We start from the raw sequence: 22382 nt of genomic DNA, 5'->3' as shown, positions 1-22382 counted from the left end.
CAGTAGTATCTTTGTTACTACTGTATTTAATTCAGTGTCATGTACTTAATTTTATTTATGCTACAATACAGATGTAAGGTCTTGAAGTTTAATGATTTTAGGTGTTTCCCCACTGGTTCCTTTAGAACGTGTTTCGTCCTTATCTCGTATAAAAATTGAAAGGAGTTTCCCCCAGCTGGGTTCACAAACCCTTTACTGTAAAATCAATTACATTCCGACAGCTTAACGAAGATTTTAACTATGAATCAATAATATAAAGCATAATACTCTAAGTCCGAAAAACATCATAAAGACACAGCATTCAAAAAACTGCACGAGAAGACAAAAGACAAACCATGTTTTTGGAACTTTAAAAATATTTATTAATTTTGTGTTAAATATACCTACTCTCATCTTATATTTTATCTTCTCAACCTGAAGATGTCCCACAAAAATAGGACAAACCATGTTCTTGTGATATAAATCAAGTAAGTGTGTTTCTTGTAAAGACACTATAATATATGTACTGAAAGGTGAACTTTATCTAAATTTAATTGAGTATAGCATCAATCCAAATACAGTATTCAACAATGAAATTTATAAAAACATACTTTGGTTGAAATGGAATGAGCGACTTCACAGACACAATTGGTCTGGGTGATTTATCTCAGAGTTGTTGTTCTTTTGATGGTCTTCCTTTGAACCATTCTTGTTCAACTATCGGACTTTGATCTTTGCCCGGTATTGTTGCATCTTCTACGAGTGTAGCTCCTTTCTTTCTTCCGACCTGGTGGCAACTTTCATCTTCAATGGTTTTCTCTAACAACTGTGGACTTTCTTCCAGATCTGTCTCACAACCTGTCTGTTTTTGTAAGTCTGTCAGCCCCATTTCTGTTTCTTTCTTTTCTTTGCTATTTGCTTTACGTAGCACCGACACAGATATGTCTTATGGCGATGATGGGATAGGAGAGGCCTAGGAATGGGAAGGAAGTGGCCGTGGTCTTGATTAAGGTACAGTCCCAGCATTTGCGTGGTGTGAAAATAGGAAACCATGGAAAACCATCTTCAGGGCTGCTGACAGTGGGGTTCGAACCCACTATGTCCCGATTACTGGATCCTGGCCGCACTTAAGCGACTGCAGCTATCAGGCTCGGTCCCATTTCTGTTACGAGACAATCTTGCTATATGACTACAGAAAGCAACTCCCTTTGCTGGCACAGTCCAAAAGCCTGTCAGGGAGTAGAGTTCTGAATTGCAATGTCTCCAGTATTCTCCACCTTCCAGTATCAGGCCTAGGGATCTTTCTGAGAATTCTTCTCCTTCCGACTTCCAATATTTCAAACAAGCTGTTTCTATTTAGACATTCCATGGCATACAGGGCTTCCAGGTGAAGGTTGTGTAGTGTTTCAGCTCCACATTTCGTGACAGGGATAGCTTGTTCTAAGTGTTTTGAGTCAGTTGATACGCCAGAGTCAGCTTGTCAACTCTTGCAGAAAGGGCTGCTTTCTCTAATAAGTTTGGTTCAATCCAGTCTCCGAGGTACTTAAATTTTGCCATTCTGTTGATTTTGCTCTGTTCTAGTGAAGTTCTGTCTGTCTTCTCAGCCAATCCTTTCCTCTTGTGATCCAGGCAGACCACACTCTTGACATCCAAGTAAACCAGCACCTTAGGCCATTTTCTCACAACTTTTTTAAGGACACTGTTGAAGAGAAGAGACCCCCATTTTGATCAAGGCTTTTCAAGATCACACCTCTGAATTTAATCTTGAAGTGTGTGTCACAGGTTATAGAATTAGCTTTTGGGTTTTGTTGTCTAATGCTAGTTCCTCAAGAATTTTGCCAAACGTTTGTCTGTCTATGGAGTTATAGCTCTTCCTAAACTCAACAAAGGTGACTACCGCCGTGCAGCTTCTACTCTTGGAGTAAGCTAGTACTGGTTTGAAGTTGAGGATCTGCTCAGCACAGGTTTAGCTATTTCTGAAGCCTCCCTGGTATTCCTCCAGCTGACTGTTCAATTGATTCTCTGACCTTGTTAGTGAGCCCTTAGACAGGACCTTGTACATTACTGGGATGAGAGAGTTCCCTTGGTAGTTGTTTGTGTCTTTAAGATCTCCTTTCTTGTGAGAGAGGTTAATCAAAGCTGAGGTCCAATTAGATAGCAACTTACCCATTTACCAGATGTTCTGTTTGATCTCGGTGAACTTTGCTACTGGCACACTTCCAGAGTTTGGCCACATCAAGTCCAGCCCTACTGCCTTGCTCTTGAATAGCTGGATGATTTGACTAACTACTTCTACTGAAGGAGGTAGTCAGTCTGGGTTTGGTATTGTTTGCTAGTAGACTAAGTCTTCACTAGGTGGTTCACAATTGAGCAGGTTCTTAAAGTACTTGGCTAGGAGGTAGCAGCTGTCCTTGTTGTAAACCAGCTTGCCCTGCGAGTCTCTGAGGTGAAGGTTCGGTGGTATTTATTTCTAAGATTCAGCCTGAAAGTACTCAAAAGTCTCTGGAGTTATTTTTAGTACAGCTCTTTGATCTGGGTCAGTTAGTTGTGTGTGAAGGCTTGTCTGATCCTTCGGCTTACCTTGGTTGTGAACTTCCTTTGTTCCAAGAATTTCTCCCAATTTTTCTTGGTCTTCTAGGAGTTTCATCTCACCCTCGCTGTTCTCTTTAGGTTATGTAGTCACAGTCATCAGTCCACCACAAGTGATGGGAGCGAGTTCAGTGGCACTCTTGACTAAGGCCTTCTTCAGTTGGTCCCAGTTATTCAGATCTGCATTGTTCAACCCCTGACTTACTTCTTGGTTGTTCTTAAGTTGTTCTGTGTCAAATCAGATTGTCCTGGGGGCTTTGTGCCATCTGGTATTTCTGGAGAGGAGTCTCAGTTTCACCTTTGAGAGGTAGTGATCCAAATCCAGGTTGGTGCCACTCAGTACTATGGAACTTTCGAGATAGCCATGTGGTTCAAAACAAAAATCGAGTCCACCCCTGCCGCCTTGTTGTTCTTGAATAGCTGGATGATTTGACTACCTTCTTCTACTGAAGGAGGTATTTAGTAAAGAGGTTGAACAATGCAGTTCTGAATAACTGGGACCAACTGAAGTAGGCCCTAGTCAAGAGTGCCAGTGAACTCACTCCCCTCACATGTGTGGCTATCTGGAACTTGACCATGTTAGTGTTGCTGTTTTCTAGGTAGGTATCTGAAAGATGCAGACTTCATGACCAAGCCAGAAGTCCTACAGTTCCACCAATCGGTCTCTACTGCAGCAAGTTTGCTTGCGCACCAGATAGTTGCCAACTATATTTCTGTATTTTCTTTCTTCCTTCCTGGGCACTGAAGACACCAAGCAGTATGGTGTTATGTCTCTGGGATTTTAGAAAGAATATTCTCTACACATTCCCAGAATTTTTAAATTTTCTGGATTCCTCCTGTTGCCCTAGCTCATTGGAGCATGCACACTGACTAAAGGATAGTCCTTGTTAGCACAGCTGAGAGAGAGAGGATGGATCTTGACTGATCTGGGAGGGGGGGTAAAGTTAACGACCGAGTCGAGTACCTTGTGGAAGACTATAAATCACAGACTATGGGGTATGTTCTGCATTACCTGCAGGCTTAGTTTTCCTTTGAAGAATCTACAACCTTGTGTTTTTTCAACCAGTATACTCATTGGTGAACCTGGTTTTCTGTAATGCTGCCAGTAAAATATTGTCGTCTTAGTGTGATGATCAGCTTTTTCAGCTTACTCAGTTTAAGTAATGAATTGGCATTAAATATTGCAGAGAAACTTTACTATCTTTGCCTATGTTTACGTCTGGTGTTTTCACGAAGTTCCGACCCATCTTTGTAGCATGTTGCTACAGACTTTCCAGAATCTAAAGGTCCATTCACATCACCTTAAGCACCTGTGATTAATTACCACTGGGGTAAGGCATTTAACAAAATTTTCCTCCATGCTCAGTTAATAATTCTTCAGGGGGCAGTAATAGGTCAAACAACATGAAAGTTTTCTTTGTTCAAGGAGTATACTGGTTGAAAAAATTTCTGCATAACCAGTACTGGTGAGATGAAAGTACCCTAAACCTTCAGAACTGCTGAACCTACAGTGTGTTTCCACTGCACTAGCCTGAAGATTTAAAATTCCATAAGTTGATATTCAATGCATGCACAGACAATATTAGAGAAAAAACATCCAGGACCAATAAAAAAATCACAACCATCAATAACAATAAAAGAATAAATTACAGAAATACTTTTTCCGTGTTAAGGTCAAGAAAGTTCAGCAACTTAGCTGAATCAGCATAGTAGCCTTTGGTTCAGAGGAGTCCTAGGTTCATTTCCCGACCAGGTCAGGGATTTTAACTTCGTGTGATTAATTCCTCTGCCTCAAGGACTGAGTGTTTGCATTCATATTAACACACATCTTCATTTACACACAACACTACCAACCACCACAAAAACTTGCAATAGTGAATACATCCCTCCACACAGAGTTGGTGGAAGGAAGGGCATCTGACTGCAAACCTGGACCAGATCCACACACAAAGTGCTGACCCCATGAAATTGAGAAAAAGCCAAGTAAAGAATAAGTTGTTAAGGTCAAGAAAACAATGTATTGATAGAAGACTACAGACTGAGGGACCAGGGAAGATGTAAAGAAGAGATGGAAGCAACATATCGTAACATGATAATGTATCCAATTCCATTGCAGTAAGCTGTCCAGAAATATCATGTTCCACCAGAGACCCTAATACAAAAGTAACTGTCTCAGCAAACCAAGGGAAGGGTAGGGAATTTTTGATTGGTTATGGGATATTATAAAGCACATCAGCTTGCTTTAAGCACGCACTCCTGTGCAGGTGCAAGCGATAATTTTGTAACAGTTTAGAGGCAGAACTGGCATTCCAACTCTCTTACTTGTAGGCCGATTACAGATATTCTTTAGTTATTTTCAAGTGCTTTGTATTAGGCTTACTGGTGGTAATACATACAGAAGCGTAGTGCCTCGAAACACGTCCACGTCGTCTTCCCACTTCGCATCTCGTATTTCACGCTGTGTTGTGGACAATGAGCAAACCGATATGATTTATGGGACAAAAACTCCATTACACGGAAAAAAATGAAGAAATATGTTCAAATATTGTTATTTTATTACAATTTTGCTTTACGTCGCAACAATACGGAGAGGTTTTAGGCAATGATGGAATAAGGAAGGGCTAAGAGTGAAAAGGAAGCGACCATGGCCTTAATTAAGGAACAGCTTCAGCGTTTACCTGGTGTGAAAATGGGAAACCTTTCTTGACATTTTAAATTTATTTTTTAACAATTTGTTTTACGTCGCACCGACACAGATAGGTCTTATGACGTATTGGATAGGAAGGACCTGGGAGGGGGAAGGAAGCGGCAGTGGCCTTAATTAACGTACAGCCCCAGCATTTGCATGGTGTGAAAATGGGAAACCACAGAAAACCATCTTCAGGGCTGCCGACAGTGGATTTTGAACCCACTATCTCCCAGATGCAAGCTCACAGCTGCGTGCCCCTAACCGCACAGCCAACTCGCCCGGTCTCTTCCGAATGCAAGCTCACAGCTACACGAGCCTAACCACATGACCAACTCACTCAGTCACATTGAAAGAAGGTACCCAATAAATAATAATAACAATAATAATAATAATAATAATAATAATAATAATAATAATAATAATAGAAGATGTTTTAAAAATCTACGGGTTAATCTAGTGAAGATAGTGTACCTGGTACTCAAATATCAGGTCCTGAAAAGCCATCACAAGTGCCACCACTGAACAAGCCACTTGCACAGTTGTTTACCACATATTTTCAACCTTTCTCTACAGCAGAAAATGGAAGAGATTTTTTTTGCCTTTTATACTGGATTTACTGAGCGACTTGATTACACGATTTGGGTCACATAGCTGTTTGTTTGTATTCAGGAGATGGTTAATTTGAAACTCACTGTCGGCAGCCCTGAAGATGGTTTTCGATAGTTTCCCCATTCTCAGGTCAACCAAATGCTTGTGCTGTTACTCAGTTAAGACTAGTTAAGGTTGCTTCATTCTTAGTACTGTCTTGTCCTACCCCATCATCACCATAAGATCAGTCTGTGTCAGTGCGACATACATAACAAATAGAAAAAAAAAGTACTCGATTAAATTCTGCTTACATTTTACCTGAAAGGACATTTCCTCATCCCGGCAGCATATGAAGAGTGTATGATACTCGATCAACTTATTTTTTAATGACAGGTCCCATAATCTAACTACAGATCTTGGACATCTAGGAATACTCAGAACTACCTAGCAATCAGAACACTTTTTAAAAATGAAGGTTTCAAAGTATCAAGTCTCGGGAGGTAAATGGGTCATTGCAAACATTTTCGAGGAATAGTTAAAAATGTGAGCGATAAGCTGGTGAAAGGCAGAGTGGGAGAGAAGGAAGTGGGATGGAGAGATAAAAGAGTACTGCTATTTGAGTACTTACTAAAATGAGGCTAGGGCCTGCAAGAGGTAGCAGATGTAGCAACTGTTGACGTGCAACTTGTATTATGTTACTGTACTTTTATATCCCAATAATCCAACGGATACCTAGGAACATGATATAGGAAAGTAACCATTTGTCCGATCCCTAATGTAAACTATGGGGAAACATTACAAGTGGAAATAAAAAAAAAGAACTTTGATTTGGATTAAACTTCACATTATTATCTAATATATTAGTGAAGCACTTAAGATTACCATGGCAGTTTAAATTTTAATATGAGTGACAACTTTACAACTATATGATTTGCTTTAATATTTTGCATGGAACAATAAATAATAATGTTATTTTAAGTCTATTCCAACTGCTAACCATCCTAACGGACTATTAGGTGTTCAAATTTCGATTTATAGTTCATCACGTTGGAAGCCAAGGATGTGGAGTCATTTCAATTGTACAACCCAAGATGCCATCAAACTTAGTCAGGATCAGAACTGCTATGTAGGTAAGAACTGACTGAACAACTAAGAGAGCCACAGGGTCACACAAACTCTGCTTGAAATATTAAACATACATTGACATAATGAAGGATTAGGTTATAGGTGAATAAAGGAAATGTAAAATATGAACATATATTTACAAGTAAACGATTTTTAATGTAATAAATTTTTGAAAGCTATTAACATTATATTACAAATATTTGTAAGGTAACTATCATACTTACAATGTCTACATAACTAAATATTTATTATATCACATTTTAAAAATTTAAAAATAAGGCACCTTAAAGGTTACAAACACAACTGTATCTTAATTAGATTATATGGATGATTTATTCTATACTAATGGATGGAATATGAAGTAAAGCTTACAACGATGTTGGTTAATAAAATGTTCACTGGAGATTTATCCATTCCAACTACTTTTCAACCATTTGAGTTATTTTTGTTAGATCTTAGTAAGAGATAATAGATGACAATGGCACACATATATGGCAATAAAAAGATATAGATAATAAACTTCCTCAAATGGCTGAGGTAGGGATGAAGTGAGAGCTAAATGTATGTAGTATTGTCTTGAACACCATAATCATTTGGCAGTGAAAAGAATAGTTCTATTAACTAAAAATATTTGAAGTGGAATGGCTACAATTTTCAGTCTAAGAAAAGACCAAGGGACAAAAATGAACAGTTTGGGGGAAAAATACTGAAATTCTCCAATCCTTTACCCAGGGAAGCTAGTGTTCCAGGAAGAGGTAATTATATATTTTCCAGCCAGTAGTACACAGATATCACACAGCTGAATCAACATGTCATGCACAAAATGTTTAAGTGTAAAAATAAAGTAACAGTCTATCACTGCATCTGACGAGCATTACTGCAGATGATGAAACTTCATGTTATGAGTATGACTTGCACACAAAGCTTCAAAGTGCTGAAAATGTTCCCCATGTTCACCAGCTTCCAAGAGAGTTTGAATTATACAAAATAGATACACAAAAATTCCTTCAACAGAAGAGGTAGAGCAAAAATTTGTGTTGCAACAGTTAAATGTTGGTGGGGGCCAATTACATACCATCAGTTTGAGTTGTAGTCTCCTGATAATTGGTTCCTAATAATAGAACAAACACTTCCTTCCTCAATAGCCTAATCTCTCACATTATTTCTTTCACTTTCCTCAACTGAGGACATCAAAAGAAACCAAAAGGCAACATTGATGAAGGAACTTACGAGTACATTGGAAGATGCTTTTGTCTCTGGGCTTTTTATATCTGCATACACACAGTCAACAGAGATCACTTCCTTTTGCACGACAAAAACAACAGAGTGATAGTTGAAAGAGGCATTCCTGAAACATTCCTACCATGGTTGAAATTATCGAGGTGACTTTTTCTAAAATTAATTTATTTGTAACTTTTACTTTAATTTTCACTCTTGCTGGTTTTCTTATATGACATGAACTTCCTTCTGCTTTTGGCTATTTCTTGATGGACGTGGTATTTTTGCATCTGTCTCTTGGCACAAGCCGGAGCAAAATGTGGCTTTCAATGAAGTTTCTCTCATTTATAGCTGGGACAATATGGAAGCTACTGAGGTATGCGCAATGCTGAGTAATCACATTGAGAACACGACTAGTGCATTAGCTCCGAGATGAAGACATAACAGACAGATAAATTTACTAACCATAATACAAATACTGTATCTTCAATGGTACTTTGAACCTTTTTCACATAAATGCCATGAAAATACAATAGCCCACCCCTTTAAGTACTTCTAATGCTCTATTAATCCGATGTTCTATGTAGTTGGTATATTTTAAAAGCCTGACTACTTGTTAGAATAATTATTAAGGGCCAATATGTCTGGGTCCATGGCTAAAGGGTTAGCTTGCTGGCCTTTGGTCACAGAGGTCCTGGGTTCGATTCCCGGCAAGTCGGGAATTTTAACCATCATTGTTAAATTTAGCTGGCATGGGAGCTGGGTGTATGTGTTGTCTTCATTATCATTTCATCATCACGATGCGCATGTCACCTATGGGCGTCAACTCAAAAGACCTGCACCTGGCGACCAAACATGTCCTCGGACACTCCCAGCACTAAAAGCCATACAGCATTTCATGGACCAATATAACCAAACAAATTGGAGAGAATGAGGATTATTAAGTCATAAAAATTATACTGGTTACAAAGGTTATAATGACATTCCAAGCTACTTCCGAGGGTACTGAAGCACTACAAATTTAATGAAGTCGTTTGTTTTTTTCCATAAATTAATTGAAGTCATTTGTCTTTAACCACAACAAAGAAAAACTCAAGTTCCAATTCACTGTGAAAACTATAAATTTTTATCTTTTTTCTTGTACTCATGTTCACTGCATTGAAACAATTAAAAATAACACCTTAAGAATCATGCACTATAGCACACTAAAATCAGTAGGCACAAATAATGCAAAAAGAGTCACACTAAAGAACTTAGCTTAGTATGTGTGAATCCAGAGATCATTATTCAAACTGCTAGCTGCAAAAGGAAATTGACATATGACAGCCAAATAAGCCATTCTCTCATTCACACGTAGCCATATACCTATCACATTACCTACCATGGACATGGTGACAACACTTCTCCTGTTCCATTTAAAAGAAAATGTACACTGATAAAAAGCTGTTGATTCCTGACGCCTACCAGGTATAAGTTATCAAATAAAATTTGTCCCATAATCGATTCATTGGATATGCTTGCTACAGATCTTTTTTTTTTTGCTAGGGGCTTTACGTCGCACCGACACAGATAGGTCTTATGGCGACGATGGGATAGGAAAGACTTAGGAATTGGAAGGAAGCGGCCGTGGCCTTAATTAAGGTACAGCCCCAGCATTTGCCTGGTGTGAAAATGGGAAACCACAGAAAACCATCTTCAGGGCTGCCGATAGTGGGATTCAAACCTACTATCTCCCGGATACAAGCTCACAGCCGCGCACCTCTACGCGCACAACCAACTCGCCCGGTCTACAGATCTTTAGACGGACTTGTGAAAATGACATCATCAGTATTGGCAGTGGAATTTCATGTTGCAAATCTTGGGTTATTGTGTCCACAATTCAAGTAACTAGTCTTAATTTTAATTCTCAAGGGTTATACACATTTTAACGACATTGTGTCTGTACATTATTTTGGATCATTCGATGTAATTGTGCGATTTGTGTTATGGCTGATGATGGCCTACTGTTAGGTTGAAACTAGTCCCAAAGGAAATGTAATGTGACATATTGCACAATTTTGTATTGAAAAGGTGGACCCATAAATAAAATATTCACCTATTATTGTAATCACAGTTCAATACGGATCAATTATCATGAAATTTATATCTTATACTGCTGATGTTTCTGCCGAGCATTCAGACATTGCATATCAGATTAAGTCTTCAGTTCAGAGGCTGATTGGATCGTTAAAACAGCACCACCACTAAGATGAAAACTGCAAAAACTAATGGCAAAATCATAACAAGGATTTATAATCTTTTTGAAGGATCTAAAAATAAAAAAGGAGATCAAGACTGGTATCCAAGATCAATATCAATCACTACTGATCTTCACTTAGGGCAGTCGCCCAGGTGGTAGATTCCCTACCTGTTGTTTTCCTAGCCTTTTCTTAGATCTTCAACTAACCAGAAATACAATTGTGGGACAAATGGAAAAGAATGTGAGAAAATAAAAATGACCAGCTTTTGAAACACTACTTCAGTTGCGTTGCTTTCTCAATCTAGTTGGATGAATCCATCCACGTCAGTGTTATGGTTAACTTATTAGTTTTTATCTAAAGTTTTTTTTTTTTAAGATTTCAGCATCAAAGAACAACTTCTTCGTTGAAAGGCAGAACAGGTCATGAAATATTTGATTCTTCCTACTGTTTTCTCAGAAATTGTAATCTAACATTATATAAGCTTGCTGACATCGCTACTGATGGAACAGAAGCAATGATAAGCCTTACTAAGGGATTTATTGCCCTTTGTTGACAGCATGACAATTTCTCTGATTTCCTTGCTTATCACTGTCCAATACACCAGCAAGTTTTGGCAGTTAAGGGACTAAATACAAAGAGTGTCATAGATATTGCATTTAAAATTGTAAATTCAGTTGGTGGGCAGCAATCACTCCAGAGACAACTTTTCAATCTCACTCTAAGGGAAGGGACACCTGATCTCATTTTAAAAACAGATGTCTGGTGGCTCAGCAGGCACGAACTTTTGCAAAGTTTTCTAAGTTTTTACTGTGTGAAATAAGTTCCTTTCTAAAGGAGAAGGGAGTTGAGTATAAGCAGCTAGAAAATAAGGAATGGCCGTGTGACCTGCTTTATCTTGCAGACTTCACTGGCAAACTTAGTGGAATGAACCTAGAGCTACAAGGTACAAATAAAAGCAATGCTGAGATGAACGCAGTGTCATGCTAGAAAAATAACTTGCAATTAATGTTGGACCAACCTGAAAAACAATTTCTAATATTTTCTTCGATCATCTTCCTAAAATACAAGAGCATCTAAAAAAGAGTCCTGAATTTAATTTTCAGACACAGAAGTATGTGGTCAAAATAGGTTTATTAAGGAGTTTGAAAAATGCTTAAAATCGAACTTAAAAGAAATTATTGCTACTATGGCATCAGTAAAATTGATTCAATGAGCAAGTTGTCTCTTAGAAATGAGATATTAATTCTAAATTATTATTTTTTAAGTCCATGCAGAACCAGAATCATTTTGGAAATTAGTGCCTAGAGAAAAATTCCCAACTTGAGAAGATGCAGAAATGCTACAATTGTGTTTTGATTCAATGTATTTGTGTGAATCTGCATTTTCATATCCTGAAACAGCAAAGAGTAAACATTCCAACATGACTGATGGTCTACTTCAGGATTCCCTAAAATTAACCCTCAACCAGCACTCCTCTTACTTCTTACTTACAATGGTTGTTGAATGACATGCAGACCCAGATGTCACACCAACGTCAATGTATATTGTGTGGATGGGGACAGCATATATACTGAAAGCTGATTTTATTACAAATGTTCAGATTCTGACAAAGCTATAATTTATTAGCTCTCTCTCTCAATCACTGCCAGGTTCAACAACAGAAAGCTGGACATGCCTGATCTACAAAGCCTCCGTGGCTCAGACGGCAGCGCGTCGGCCTCTCACCACTGAATAACGTGGTTCAAATCTCGGTCACTCCATGTGAAATTTGTGCTGGACAAAGCAGAGGTGGGACAGGTTTTTCTCCAGCTACTCCGGTTTTCCCTGTCCTCTTTCATTCCAGCAACACTCTCCATCATCATTTCATAGCATTTATCAGTCATTAATAATCACCTTGGGAGTGGTGACCCCATTGTAATAATAGCCTACATATGGTTCATTCATTACATCCCTGACCCAGTCAAAGACTGGAAAAACAGGTTGTAGGTTTTCATTCATTCATTTATGACTGATCTACAGTATCAAGTCCAAACTTACAGCCAGTTTAGTTTTCAAGAAGGCATAGGAGCAGTAACTCAGCCCAAATATGAACACTATCCACGTCAGTGAAAGAACTTGACCAGGCCTGCTACCGGTATCTTCAAATATCTAGGATGATGTTTACAAGCAGACAAATGTGGGAGGGTGGGTAAATAGCTATCACTAAGATGCTCTATAATACAGGAATCTCTATTCACCTTAAGTGCAAAAATTTCCTGTTGTCTGTCTGTACAGCATATAGTTCTGGTTATCTACTAAAGAACACAGAGCACCAGCTACATGTGTTGCAAAAATGCAAATGTTATGCAGAATTGGACTTCACTCAGCTTGACCATACCACTATGATGACATATAAGTGTTGCACCCATTCACTAAAAAATTCCAAGAATTCCAAGGAAATCAGCTGTATTTGGTGATCTGAGCATATTTTGTGAGCAGCATCTAATTTCAGTATTACAAAAAACTTAATGTTGACAGCCATCAATCAAGGAGTAGACCAAAACAGTATTGGTAAAACAATGACATGAGGAAGGATTACCTAAGCACCAGCTACATGTTAAATCATGTAAAATGATGATCCAAGATCCTGCTAGCAGAACCTGAATCAATGGGACAAATGCTAAGAAGACACCATAGAATTTGAAAGCATAATTTTTAAAACATGCAAAGATAGCTTACATTTAAAATACATATTCTGTCCACATCATGTATATTAGAGGAGATAGTTAGAACCAAGTTCATGATATTAGGTGATTGATCACTAATAAATTACACATTCAACATATTTTTACAAAACTAATAACTAGAAAGTAAAACTCAACAGCGCACGGCTTTCTGTTCACTATGTATAATCTAGAACAGGAGAAAATATTTTTGAACCTATACATATGAAAACTGTAAGATAAGAAGCCAAATGCTTATCCTGATGCTGCAAAAGCATAGTATCAGGAGGACAAGGAAAATAAAGGCTAAATGCCCATACTACAACTGCCAGATAAACAGCCAGAAATGCAAGCTGCAGTTTTGCAAACTAGAAGTTAAATAATATTTTGTGTACTACCAACAGATTTTGACTATGGTATTGTTATGCAGAAGATATAGGAACATTTTTATCACATGGGCAATAAAGTTACATAGACGCAAAGTTAAGACTGAAGTTATGTATGTGGCAGAGGATCAGTAATTTTATTATTCAATTTGTTGGGACAGCCAAGCGGCCATTAAGGCACTAGAAGCAAACCGGATGATATCCAGAATTATCTGCTATTGCCATTCACTTCTCCTGAAGCTCTCAAAGTACAACACTGTCAAAATAATATGGGTACCAGGGCATGCAGGTACAGAAGGAAATGAAAAGGCAGATAAACTGGTCAGAAAAGGGGCAGAAACACATTTTGTAGGTCCAGAACCTGTATGCGGGTTTTCCTATGGACAAGCCCGACACTACATAGGAAAATGGGTACAAAAGAAACAAATGGACAAATGGAAAAATACTCCAGGATGCAAGCTTGCATAGGAACTGATAAAAGGACCAAACAAGAAGCATACTAAAGAAATGTTGAAACTCAGCAGAGAAAATATAAGATGGGTAGTAGGACTATTGACAGGACACTGCCATGTGAAAAAACACCTACATAGAATGGAGTCATAAGAGACAATATATGTAGGAAATGCAATGAAGCAGACAAATGAGCTGAACACATACTTTTCGAATGTGAGGCGCTGGGTAGAATCAGACTCTCCACTCTAGCACTACCAGGTGCAGAGAGAGAGAAAAAATTCAAGAAGACTCATTAAGAACAACCTGCAGCTTTGTGAAGAGAGTAGGTATATCTAGGTGGGAATGAAGGAAAAACATGGTAGCAAAAGATCTTAGAGGTCGACGCTAATTAGGAACTAATATTTAGAGGCCCCATGAAGAAAAGAAGAAGAAAGATGTATCTTAGCATTTGTTCTACACCAGAAGCAAATGAGTGTAGCACTCAGGAATACATTAAAAAGAATGCAATGACTAAATTATTTTACGTTCAAACTGAATGTATTAAAATATACCTGAAGTGCGTGCAGCTATTGATTCACTTGAACATTTTAAAGCGACAGGAGAGAATCAACTAGTAGCGGAACTTTGGATGAATGCAAATGTACAGACTATTCGGAATTTAGATAAACATTTCATTGACATATGGAATACTGAAAAATTGCCTGAATAATGGAATGTTGCAGGTATCCACCCACTATTAAAAAAAGGCGATAGATCAGATCCTATGAATTTCTTTGCTGGATATCACTTATAAGATTTTTTCTAAGATTTTATATTCCAGAATTCATGAACAACTTGATAGTGAATTTGGTGAATATCAGGGTCGTTTTCATCCAGGACAAAGCTGTCCAGATCAAATTATCAGTCTCAAATGGATTATAAAACATCACAGGATTAGGAGCAAAAATTTAGTTATCTGTTGATTTTCAAAAACCTTACGATAGCATCCATTATGAATCATTATTGCATATCCTTACTGAATTTGGTTTATATCGGAAACTTGATAACCTTATTGCAGCCACTCTTAGAAATGCAAAATCTAGAGTCACTGTAGGTTCAGAAATGAAATATCTGAGCCGTTTGAAATTCATACTGGTCTTCGACAAGGAGATGGATTATCCCTGTTGTTTAATTGTGTGCTGGAAAAAATTATGCATGAATGGAATGAGGTATGTCCCCTGACTGTTAAGACTGGAAGAAATATTCAACTAAATTGCCTCGCATTTGCTGATGATCTAGCATTATTAGCAAATAGTATTGAAGAAGCTAAATTTCAAGTAGAGGAATTGGAACAATTAACAGCGAAGGTTAGGTTGAATATTTCTTTTGAGAAAAAAGAAATGATGCCATACTTCCAAGTTGACATTTCACATGTTAAACAATACTCAGAAAATAAAAATTGTAGACAAATTTACATATCTAGGTGAGACAACTTTGAATGCTAACAAAAAAGCATCCATAGATAGTAGAACTCAAAAATTGAGACGAGCATAACAAATTACCTGGCCGAGTTACAAGAAATAGTCTCTTTCGATTAATGCTAAGTTTCAACATTATTAATCCATCATTAAGCCAGAAGTGACATGTGCAAGTGAAACATTATTTAAACTGAATACCCAATCAACAGCAGACAAACAGCAGAAAGTTGATAGAAGAATTCTTTGGACATGTATTTATTAATGAAAAACACTAGATTGATGGCCAGTGGAAACTTTTGCCAAATTCAGCACTTTACAAGGAAAGTGACATGATGTGAAAATGGAGGATTGCATTCTTTGGACACATACACCGCTTACCAAATACTAGACTCCTGAAACAACATTTTGCTTTATTTTGGAATAGCAAAACAAAAAACACATGGTTTAAAGAAATATAAATGGATTTAGATGAACTGAAAAATACTAAAGATCAAATTGGAAACAGAGAAGAGAAACGGATTGTAAACAACAAGTACACAAAACTATCATTAAAAATATCGCAGCGTAAGCAGTATGTTATATCTGCAAAAGAACAGGGCGCAAAATCCTATACAGAATGAAGAAGTTTTCGGAAAGGAAAAAGTTGTCAAGTGTTCAAAACTGAACTTATTCTGTGGAGACTTTGTTGTATAATGTTTGATTTTGGTGCTCCAAAGTGGGCATGAACAGTGTAAATAAATAAATAAATAAAATATATCTAAAGCACAGATATTACACTGATGCTCATAACCCTTTAGGTGTGTTTATAATATGCAAAACTAAAACATGTAATGTGAATGCCTTTATATAAGTTTAATAATGAAAAGACAAACTTTTTTTTTTTTGCTATTTGCTTTATGTCGCACCAACACAGATAGGTCTTATGACGACGATGGGGCAGGAAAGGACTAGGAATGGGAAGGAAGCGACCGTGGCCTTAATTAACTCTTTCGCTGCGCAAGTCGACTTTTGTCGACTTACATCCCTATAGCATTCACTGCGGTAATCGACTTTTGTCGACTTGGTACTTTCCTGCTATAATTTCCGCGCGCTTCTTCACTAAAGGCCCATTTAATAATACAAACATCTATAGTCATGTATTCACTATGTACTAAGCATTGTTTGAAAACTTTGCCGCCAATACTGGACCTATGTTTATTTGTTATCCTTCACCCGCCCGCCCGCCAACATCCCTGTCAGCTGTCTGGCCGATAGCAGGCTTCACTCAGTAGCTGTGAGCGCGCGGAACAACATTAGTAATGGAAGTGATGAAATCTTCTATCTTTTAGTTGCCGATTGTGATTCAGACTGTTCGGTAAATTTGGACAATGAAACAAGTGATGATGTGCATAGTGATTGTTCGGAAGAAAGTGCCAACGAGGAAGATCTTCATTTTGTTTTGGACTAGTGGGATATTTGTGATAACATTGAAACTGCACTAATGAAAGAATATTGTACAATAAGCTTCAAAAGAGGGCAATTAGTGCTCCTGACTTCAGAAATTCCGCCATAATGGGACTTCTACGAGAGTATCAGCGAAGTCCGCCGGCGAAACGAGGAAGAACTTACGATTACATACCTCAAGCACGCCTGACGGAAAGGCATTTTCTTGGGGAGCAGCAGGACAAGAGTCACAAACATAATTGCGTTGCTTGTTCCATATTACCAGAAAAATGTTCAAAGAAAAGAAAGGGACTGTGCAAGAGAAAACAGACAGTATTTTTTGTAAGAAATGCCCAGGACAGTCTGCAATGTGTCCAGTTCCATGTTCGGAGATATATCACAGTAATGTGTGTTGTAAGGTCAAATGTCACTGCTAGTTTGCCAAAGTTGAGTTAAAAATGGTGCAATGGTGATGAATGTCACTGACCTTGAAAAAAAATAAAGTTTTAGTTCATTTGGAAAATACGAAAAAAATTACATTTTTCTGTAAGTGTTCTGTTGAAAAATAGCGCAGCGAAAGAGTTAAGGTACAGCCCCAGTATTTGCCTAGTGTGAAAATGGGAAACCACGGAAAACCATCTTCAGGGCTGCCGACAATGAGGTTCAAACCCACTATCTTCTGGATGCGAGCTCACAGCTGCGTGCTCCTAACCGCACGGACAGTAATTGTTGGCAGAAGTAAATTTTAAGTGAGACTTTTTTTTTAAAGTCTGAAAGAAAGAACAAACACACAATAGAATTTTAAATGTGGTGTTAGATTTGCCATCTCTATGCAAAGGATTTAAATGAAAGGTCAGATTTTTCCTCCATTATACACACACATACTTCATTCCTGAACAGATCCTGCCTCTACCAGAATTATTCTGAAGCTGGATATACATATTATTGAAATGCATGTTATAAATGGCTAAATATGTAAAGACACAATAAAGACAATGTTTGTCACACATTCTACTGAAAAAAAATTATTTTCTGCATCACTGATTAAAAGTGTAAGGCCAAGTTTCATATGCATTTCACACACAAAATCCATCATTTATCGCAGCCCTATTTTGAATTCCAAGAAGGTACTGTACTGTAAATATTCATATTAGGAAATCCATTAAATACAAACATCTTTTACATAAAGATATTATTTTCAAAACAAAATCACTCTACAGTTGGATTGTGAATTTTGTAAGACTGGACATGCTACATCAATAAATGGAGGATCAACATAATGCAATTTAAGGAACTTATCAAAAGCAGTGATGTACCATTTAAGAACAATACTGATACAATACACACATAATACCCCCACACTGCCCAGGATTTTAGGTCAAACCTACAGCATATCCCCCTTCCCCTTCCGTAATGCATTATAGACCTTGGTGCTACATGGTAATTGGTTCATTTTCAATAGTTCCTTAATTTACATTACTTTAAAGGATATGATACATATAAGAAAATCACAATCAGATGAGTCAATTTGCATTTGATGAGGTAAAGAGAGGGTACAAAAATGTGAAAATCCAGAACATGATTTCTATCATTAACTCACAACCCCTGCTTTCATATCCTTAATTATAAAGTCAGCTACTGTCAACAAACATCTGCAATACAGTATTACCCCACTTTTACATTTCTGTCCAATGTTTTCTCATTGTTTACAACATTCTTTGTTGGTCCCCTCAGATTTCCTATGCTCACGATGTATTAAAATTCTCAAAAAGCTTACAATGTTTTATGCTTCCCACCATTTACGCCATACCAGGCTGTTTGAAGAGAAAAAATCAAAGTAAAATGGCATCGCAACTAACCTATAATGCTTCAAGTAGCCAAAGCATGGTGCCGAAATCAAACCGGCATGGACTAACTCTTAGCTTTCCCTCGCGGTTAGGCATGCAGTGACGCTTAATCTGCACACATTCATTCTTTGAGAAGCTACAGTGGTGTACAGTTGTGGGGTTATCAACTGATCTGTAATATCTGGAGCCATCACTTTTCAGTTTTGACCTCAGTTAATTTATACCTGTTAGGTTATTCTGTCTGCCAAAACTAATTTTGAATAATAAATTTATAAACTAACTGAAAAAGAAAACATATGGTAAGAGTATTATACTTGCAAAAGAAACAACTTAATTAAAACAGAATGACGTTTCGTTCTTAAAAGAACATCAGATTCTATCAAATCACACTCAAATATTTGATAGATTCTGATGATGTTCTTTTAAGAATGAAACATGTCATTCTATTTTAAGTATGATACCGTTATCTTTTTCAGGTAATTTATAAAATTATTACTCAAAATTAGTTTTGGCAGACTAAAGAAACTAACAGTTATTATTTAAAAAATTTATCAAGTGATCCAGTGTTTGTCTTGCCCGAGTCCATTATTTTGTGGTTAGTGTTTTACACTTCCTTTTGTAGCTGCAGTTTTTAAAGTTATTGTTGCTGATTCATCACATTTACTGTATATATGTGAATACTCCATCCATATTTTTTTCCAGAATTTAGTGAAGAAAACCTTGGTTGGGCCCAGTTGAAATACAGTGGTAACGGTACTGCTTTGCCTCGAACAATGGATCTTGTTACACTAGAGTGTTGTCCAGTCTTCCTCTCTGCAGCGTTAGTAACAAGCTAGAAGTGAAGTGTGAACCACGTATTAAGTATGGTTACTAGTTCACATAATTGCTCATTCAAGGCTAAAGGAAAGATTAGGGTTATTGAAAATGCAGAGAACATTAGAAACTTGCACAGCAGGAAGAAAGTACTATGTCAGAAAAAGTTGTACTTGAGACCGGTGAAAGAAGCAAATAAAATCGCCAGGCATGGATGATCATCACTTCATTATGAAGTATTGGAAGGCTTTGAAGTAAACTACCATCTCAAATTGTTTCTTGAAAGCAGAAATGAAATGGCGTATGGCTTTTAGTGCCAGGAGTGTCTGAGGACATGTTCGGTTTGCCAGGTGCAGGTCTTTAAGTCTTCAAAAATCATCCTGACTCTCAGCTGCCAGCAGATGACAAAGAAGAAGGCCAGTTTCCTGATGTAGAGAGAATGTTGCAATCAAAATGCACTAATGAAGACTTTCTTTGGGTGAATAATTCTATAACTGCAGAGGAAAGAAGTGTGGAGGAGTTGGTTGCAGAACAAATAGCAGCTCAGTCTCCCACCAGAACCATTAAAGAAGATGAGCATAGTGAAGAGATACCTACCACTGCTGAGGCAAGTGCAGCAGTGGACATTTTATGTAGGTATCTGTCATCTGTAGAGAGGAGTGAAAATAATTTAATTTTCATAACCTTTATGAACTTGAAAAAAAAATTGAGGACATTAGACATTAGTGTAAATAGACTGATTCTGGACTATTTTGGTAGGAAGCCTGATTGTGTAGTTTTTCCACCTGGAATAAAAGCGCGTTAATGTTGTAAATAGGTACAATGACAGTAATTAAAATGTTACATTCATAGAAAGAAAATTTACTGCATCCTAGCTAATTCTATAGTTTACACAATATTTTAACTACCTACCGCTGCTCTTCTCCTGGTCAGTGGACGAGCAGAATTACACAGGCAGTGTAGTATCAACAGTTAATTTACGGTGGACCTTTATTTGTGGTAAGTAATAGGATTAAGATTAAAATTTTCTATAAATTGATAATATGCATTTGCTAACATTGTCCTTTCTTTCCAGAGGATTTTTACATATATAAGTTGTTTCCCATGATTTCACTCCCTCCCCTTTATATTAATATTCCTTGGATACCTTGAAAAGTTGTAAAGAGGAGTAATACTGTATTTTTATGGAAAATAAACTTTGACTGTAACATTTATCAAAAGGGTACCACTGTCAGTAGTCGTTTCCAGACATGAAATCCTGATGGCTCAATGTAATAACTTTGAAATTATATGAATACACTAATAGGAGATATTTATCAATGGAAACAATCAAATGCAATAATTGTATAAATATATGCTGCTAATTCACATAATTTTGAGAATCAATACGGTACTCTAAACACAAAGCTTAGTTTTGTATACCATCAGAACACAACCTCAACACAGATACTTGCTATCCAACAACTTTAATTCTTATTTCCTTCCTCTTAAGGCAACCTTAATCTTCTTACACCTGATTAGCGCAATAGAAGGTGGAAGGCAACAATTTATGCAACTCCAAAAATACCTTATTTCAGAAAAAGAAACAGTTGGGTTCATCCCATCTTGAAGATGCCAATTTTTTTCAACAAGTACATCTTTTATGATATAAAATAATTCTGCTGTATATTCTTTAAACATTATTGAAATATTGTCAATACCCTGTTATTTGTTATTTTAATGGAATCAAGATGAATAAAAGGTATAGAAAAATATTCTCTTGCTAAAAAAGTCACTCTACTATAAGAGTACCAATGTCTGTTTCACATGATTCTCCTTAATATTCATTATGATTGTTTATTACGGCTTCTATTATCACACTGTGTATAAAAATATATTTACAAGTAATTATTGCATACCTACACAATAGGCAACAGCAATAAATGTAGTCTCTCACCAGTCTCTTCTAGCTGTACACTTTTTACCATTCAAATAATCTTTTATACAAAAGAAAAACCAATCAAGAGCTCAAAACACCCATCCAAACAACCAGTCAGGAATAATCCTGATGGCAAGACTACTTAAGTCATAACCTATGTAAGACAGAAGCTTACTGTAGATCCATGGGAGGAGCATATGAGAAACCTGCAAATGCATCATCAGCTTCACGAACACTCGCAGACAAAACACAGTTGGAGTGGGATTGTCCTACTGATGCAGGGACTGGTTCTCGTGTAAATTCAGGATCAATATTTCGAAGATCCATCACATTTTGCTAAAGAAGGAAAGAAAAAAAAAAAAAAAATATATATATATATATGAGTTAGGTAACTAAAATAGTACTTAAGAGATTAAGAAAACAACAGATTTAATGAAAACATTAGAATAAGTGTATTTCCTGTAACAATGAAATGACACACATGTAGCATAAATTAAACATTTTATTAGTAATATTTCTTTATACAACTTTACTCACTCATTCTTAAAGGAACTTTTACTTATCCTGTATCAACTACCAAGGGATTCACCTCAGATAATATTGCTTTCTTGATGTTGCATAACTATGCATGTTTACAATGTGTTTGTAATTACTTCTACCATGAATATTTTATTCCAACAAACAATTATAATTTGCCCTAAAATATGTGTAAAATATACAAAGAGTTAAGCACATTCTGAACTCTATAACATCGACCATGAAAGGAAACAAATGTTTTTCAATTAGAAGAAACACAACTGGCTGTTATATTGAATACAGTCATGTCACTTGAGGTCTGGGAGTGGATGATGATGATGATGCTGGTTGTTTAAAGGGGCCTAACATCGAGGTCATCGGCCCCTATGGTATGAAATGAGACAAAATGCAAGTACAAAATTCATCCACTGACCAGAATT

General features: G+C 37.0%; 1 protein-coding gene across 2 annotated transcripts in view; it reads right to left on the bottom strand.

Annotated features, from left to right (window-relative positions):
- Nucleotides 1–7105: 7105 nt before the first annotated feature.
- The window catches only part of LOC136876354 (serine/threonine-protein kinase Sgk1), a 184181-nt gene continuing 168904 nt past the window's right edge, over nucleotides 7106–22382 (bottom strand). For both annotated transcript variants that reach the window (XM_067150230.2, XM_068228388.1), the window contains exon 11: nucleotides 7106–21762. In XM_067150230.2, the coding sequence (XP_067006331.2) occupies nucleotides 21598–21762 (165 nt within the window). In that variant the 3' untranslated portion in view covers nucleotides 7106–21597. The remainder of the gene's footprint in view (nucleotides 21763–22382) is intronic.

This window comes from Anabrus simplex, chromosome 6, assembly GCF_040414725.1.
Source record: "Anabrus simplex isolate iqAnaSimp1 chromosome 6, ASM4041472v1, whole genome shotgun sequence".
NCBI lineage: Eukaryota > Metazoa > Arthropoda > Insecta > Orthoptera > Tettigoniidae > Anabrus > Anabrus simplex.
The sequence above is the reverse complement of the archived record's forward strand: the minus strand, read 5'-3'. Positions and strand labels throughout refer to the sequence as shown.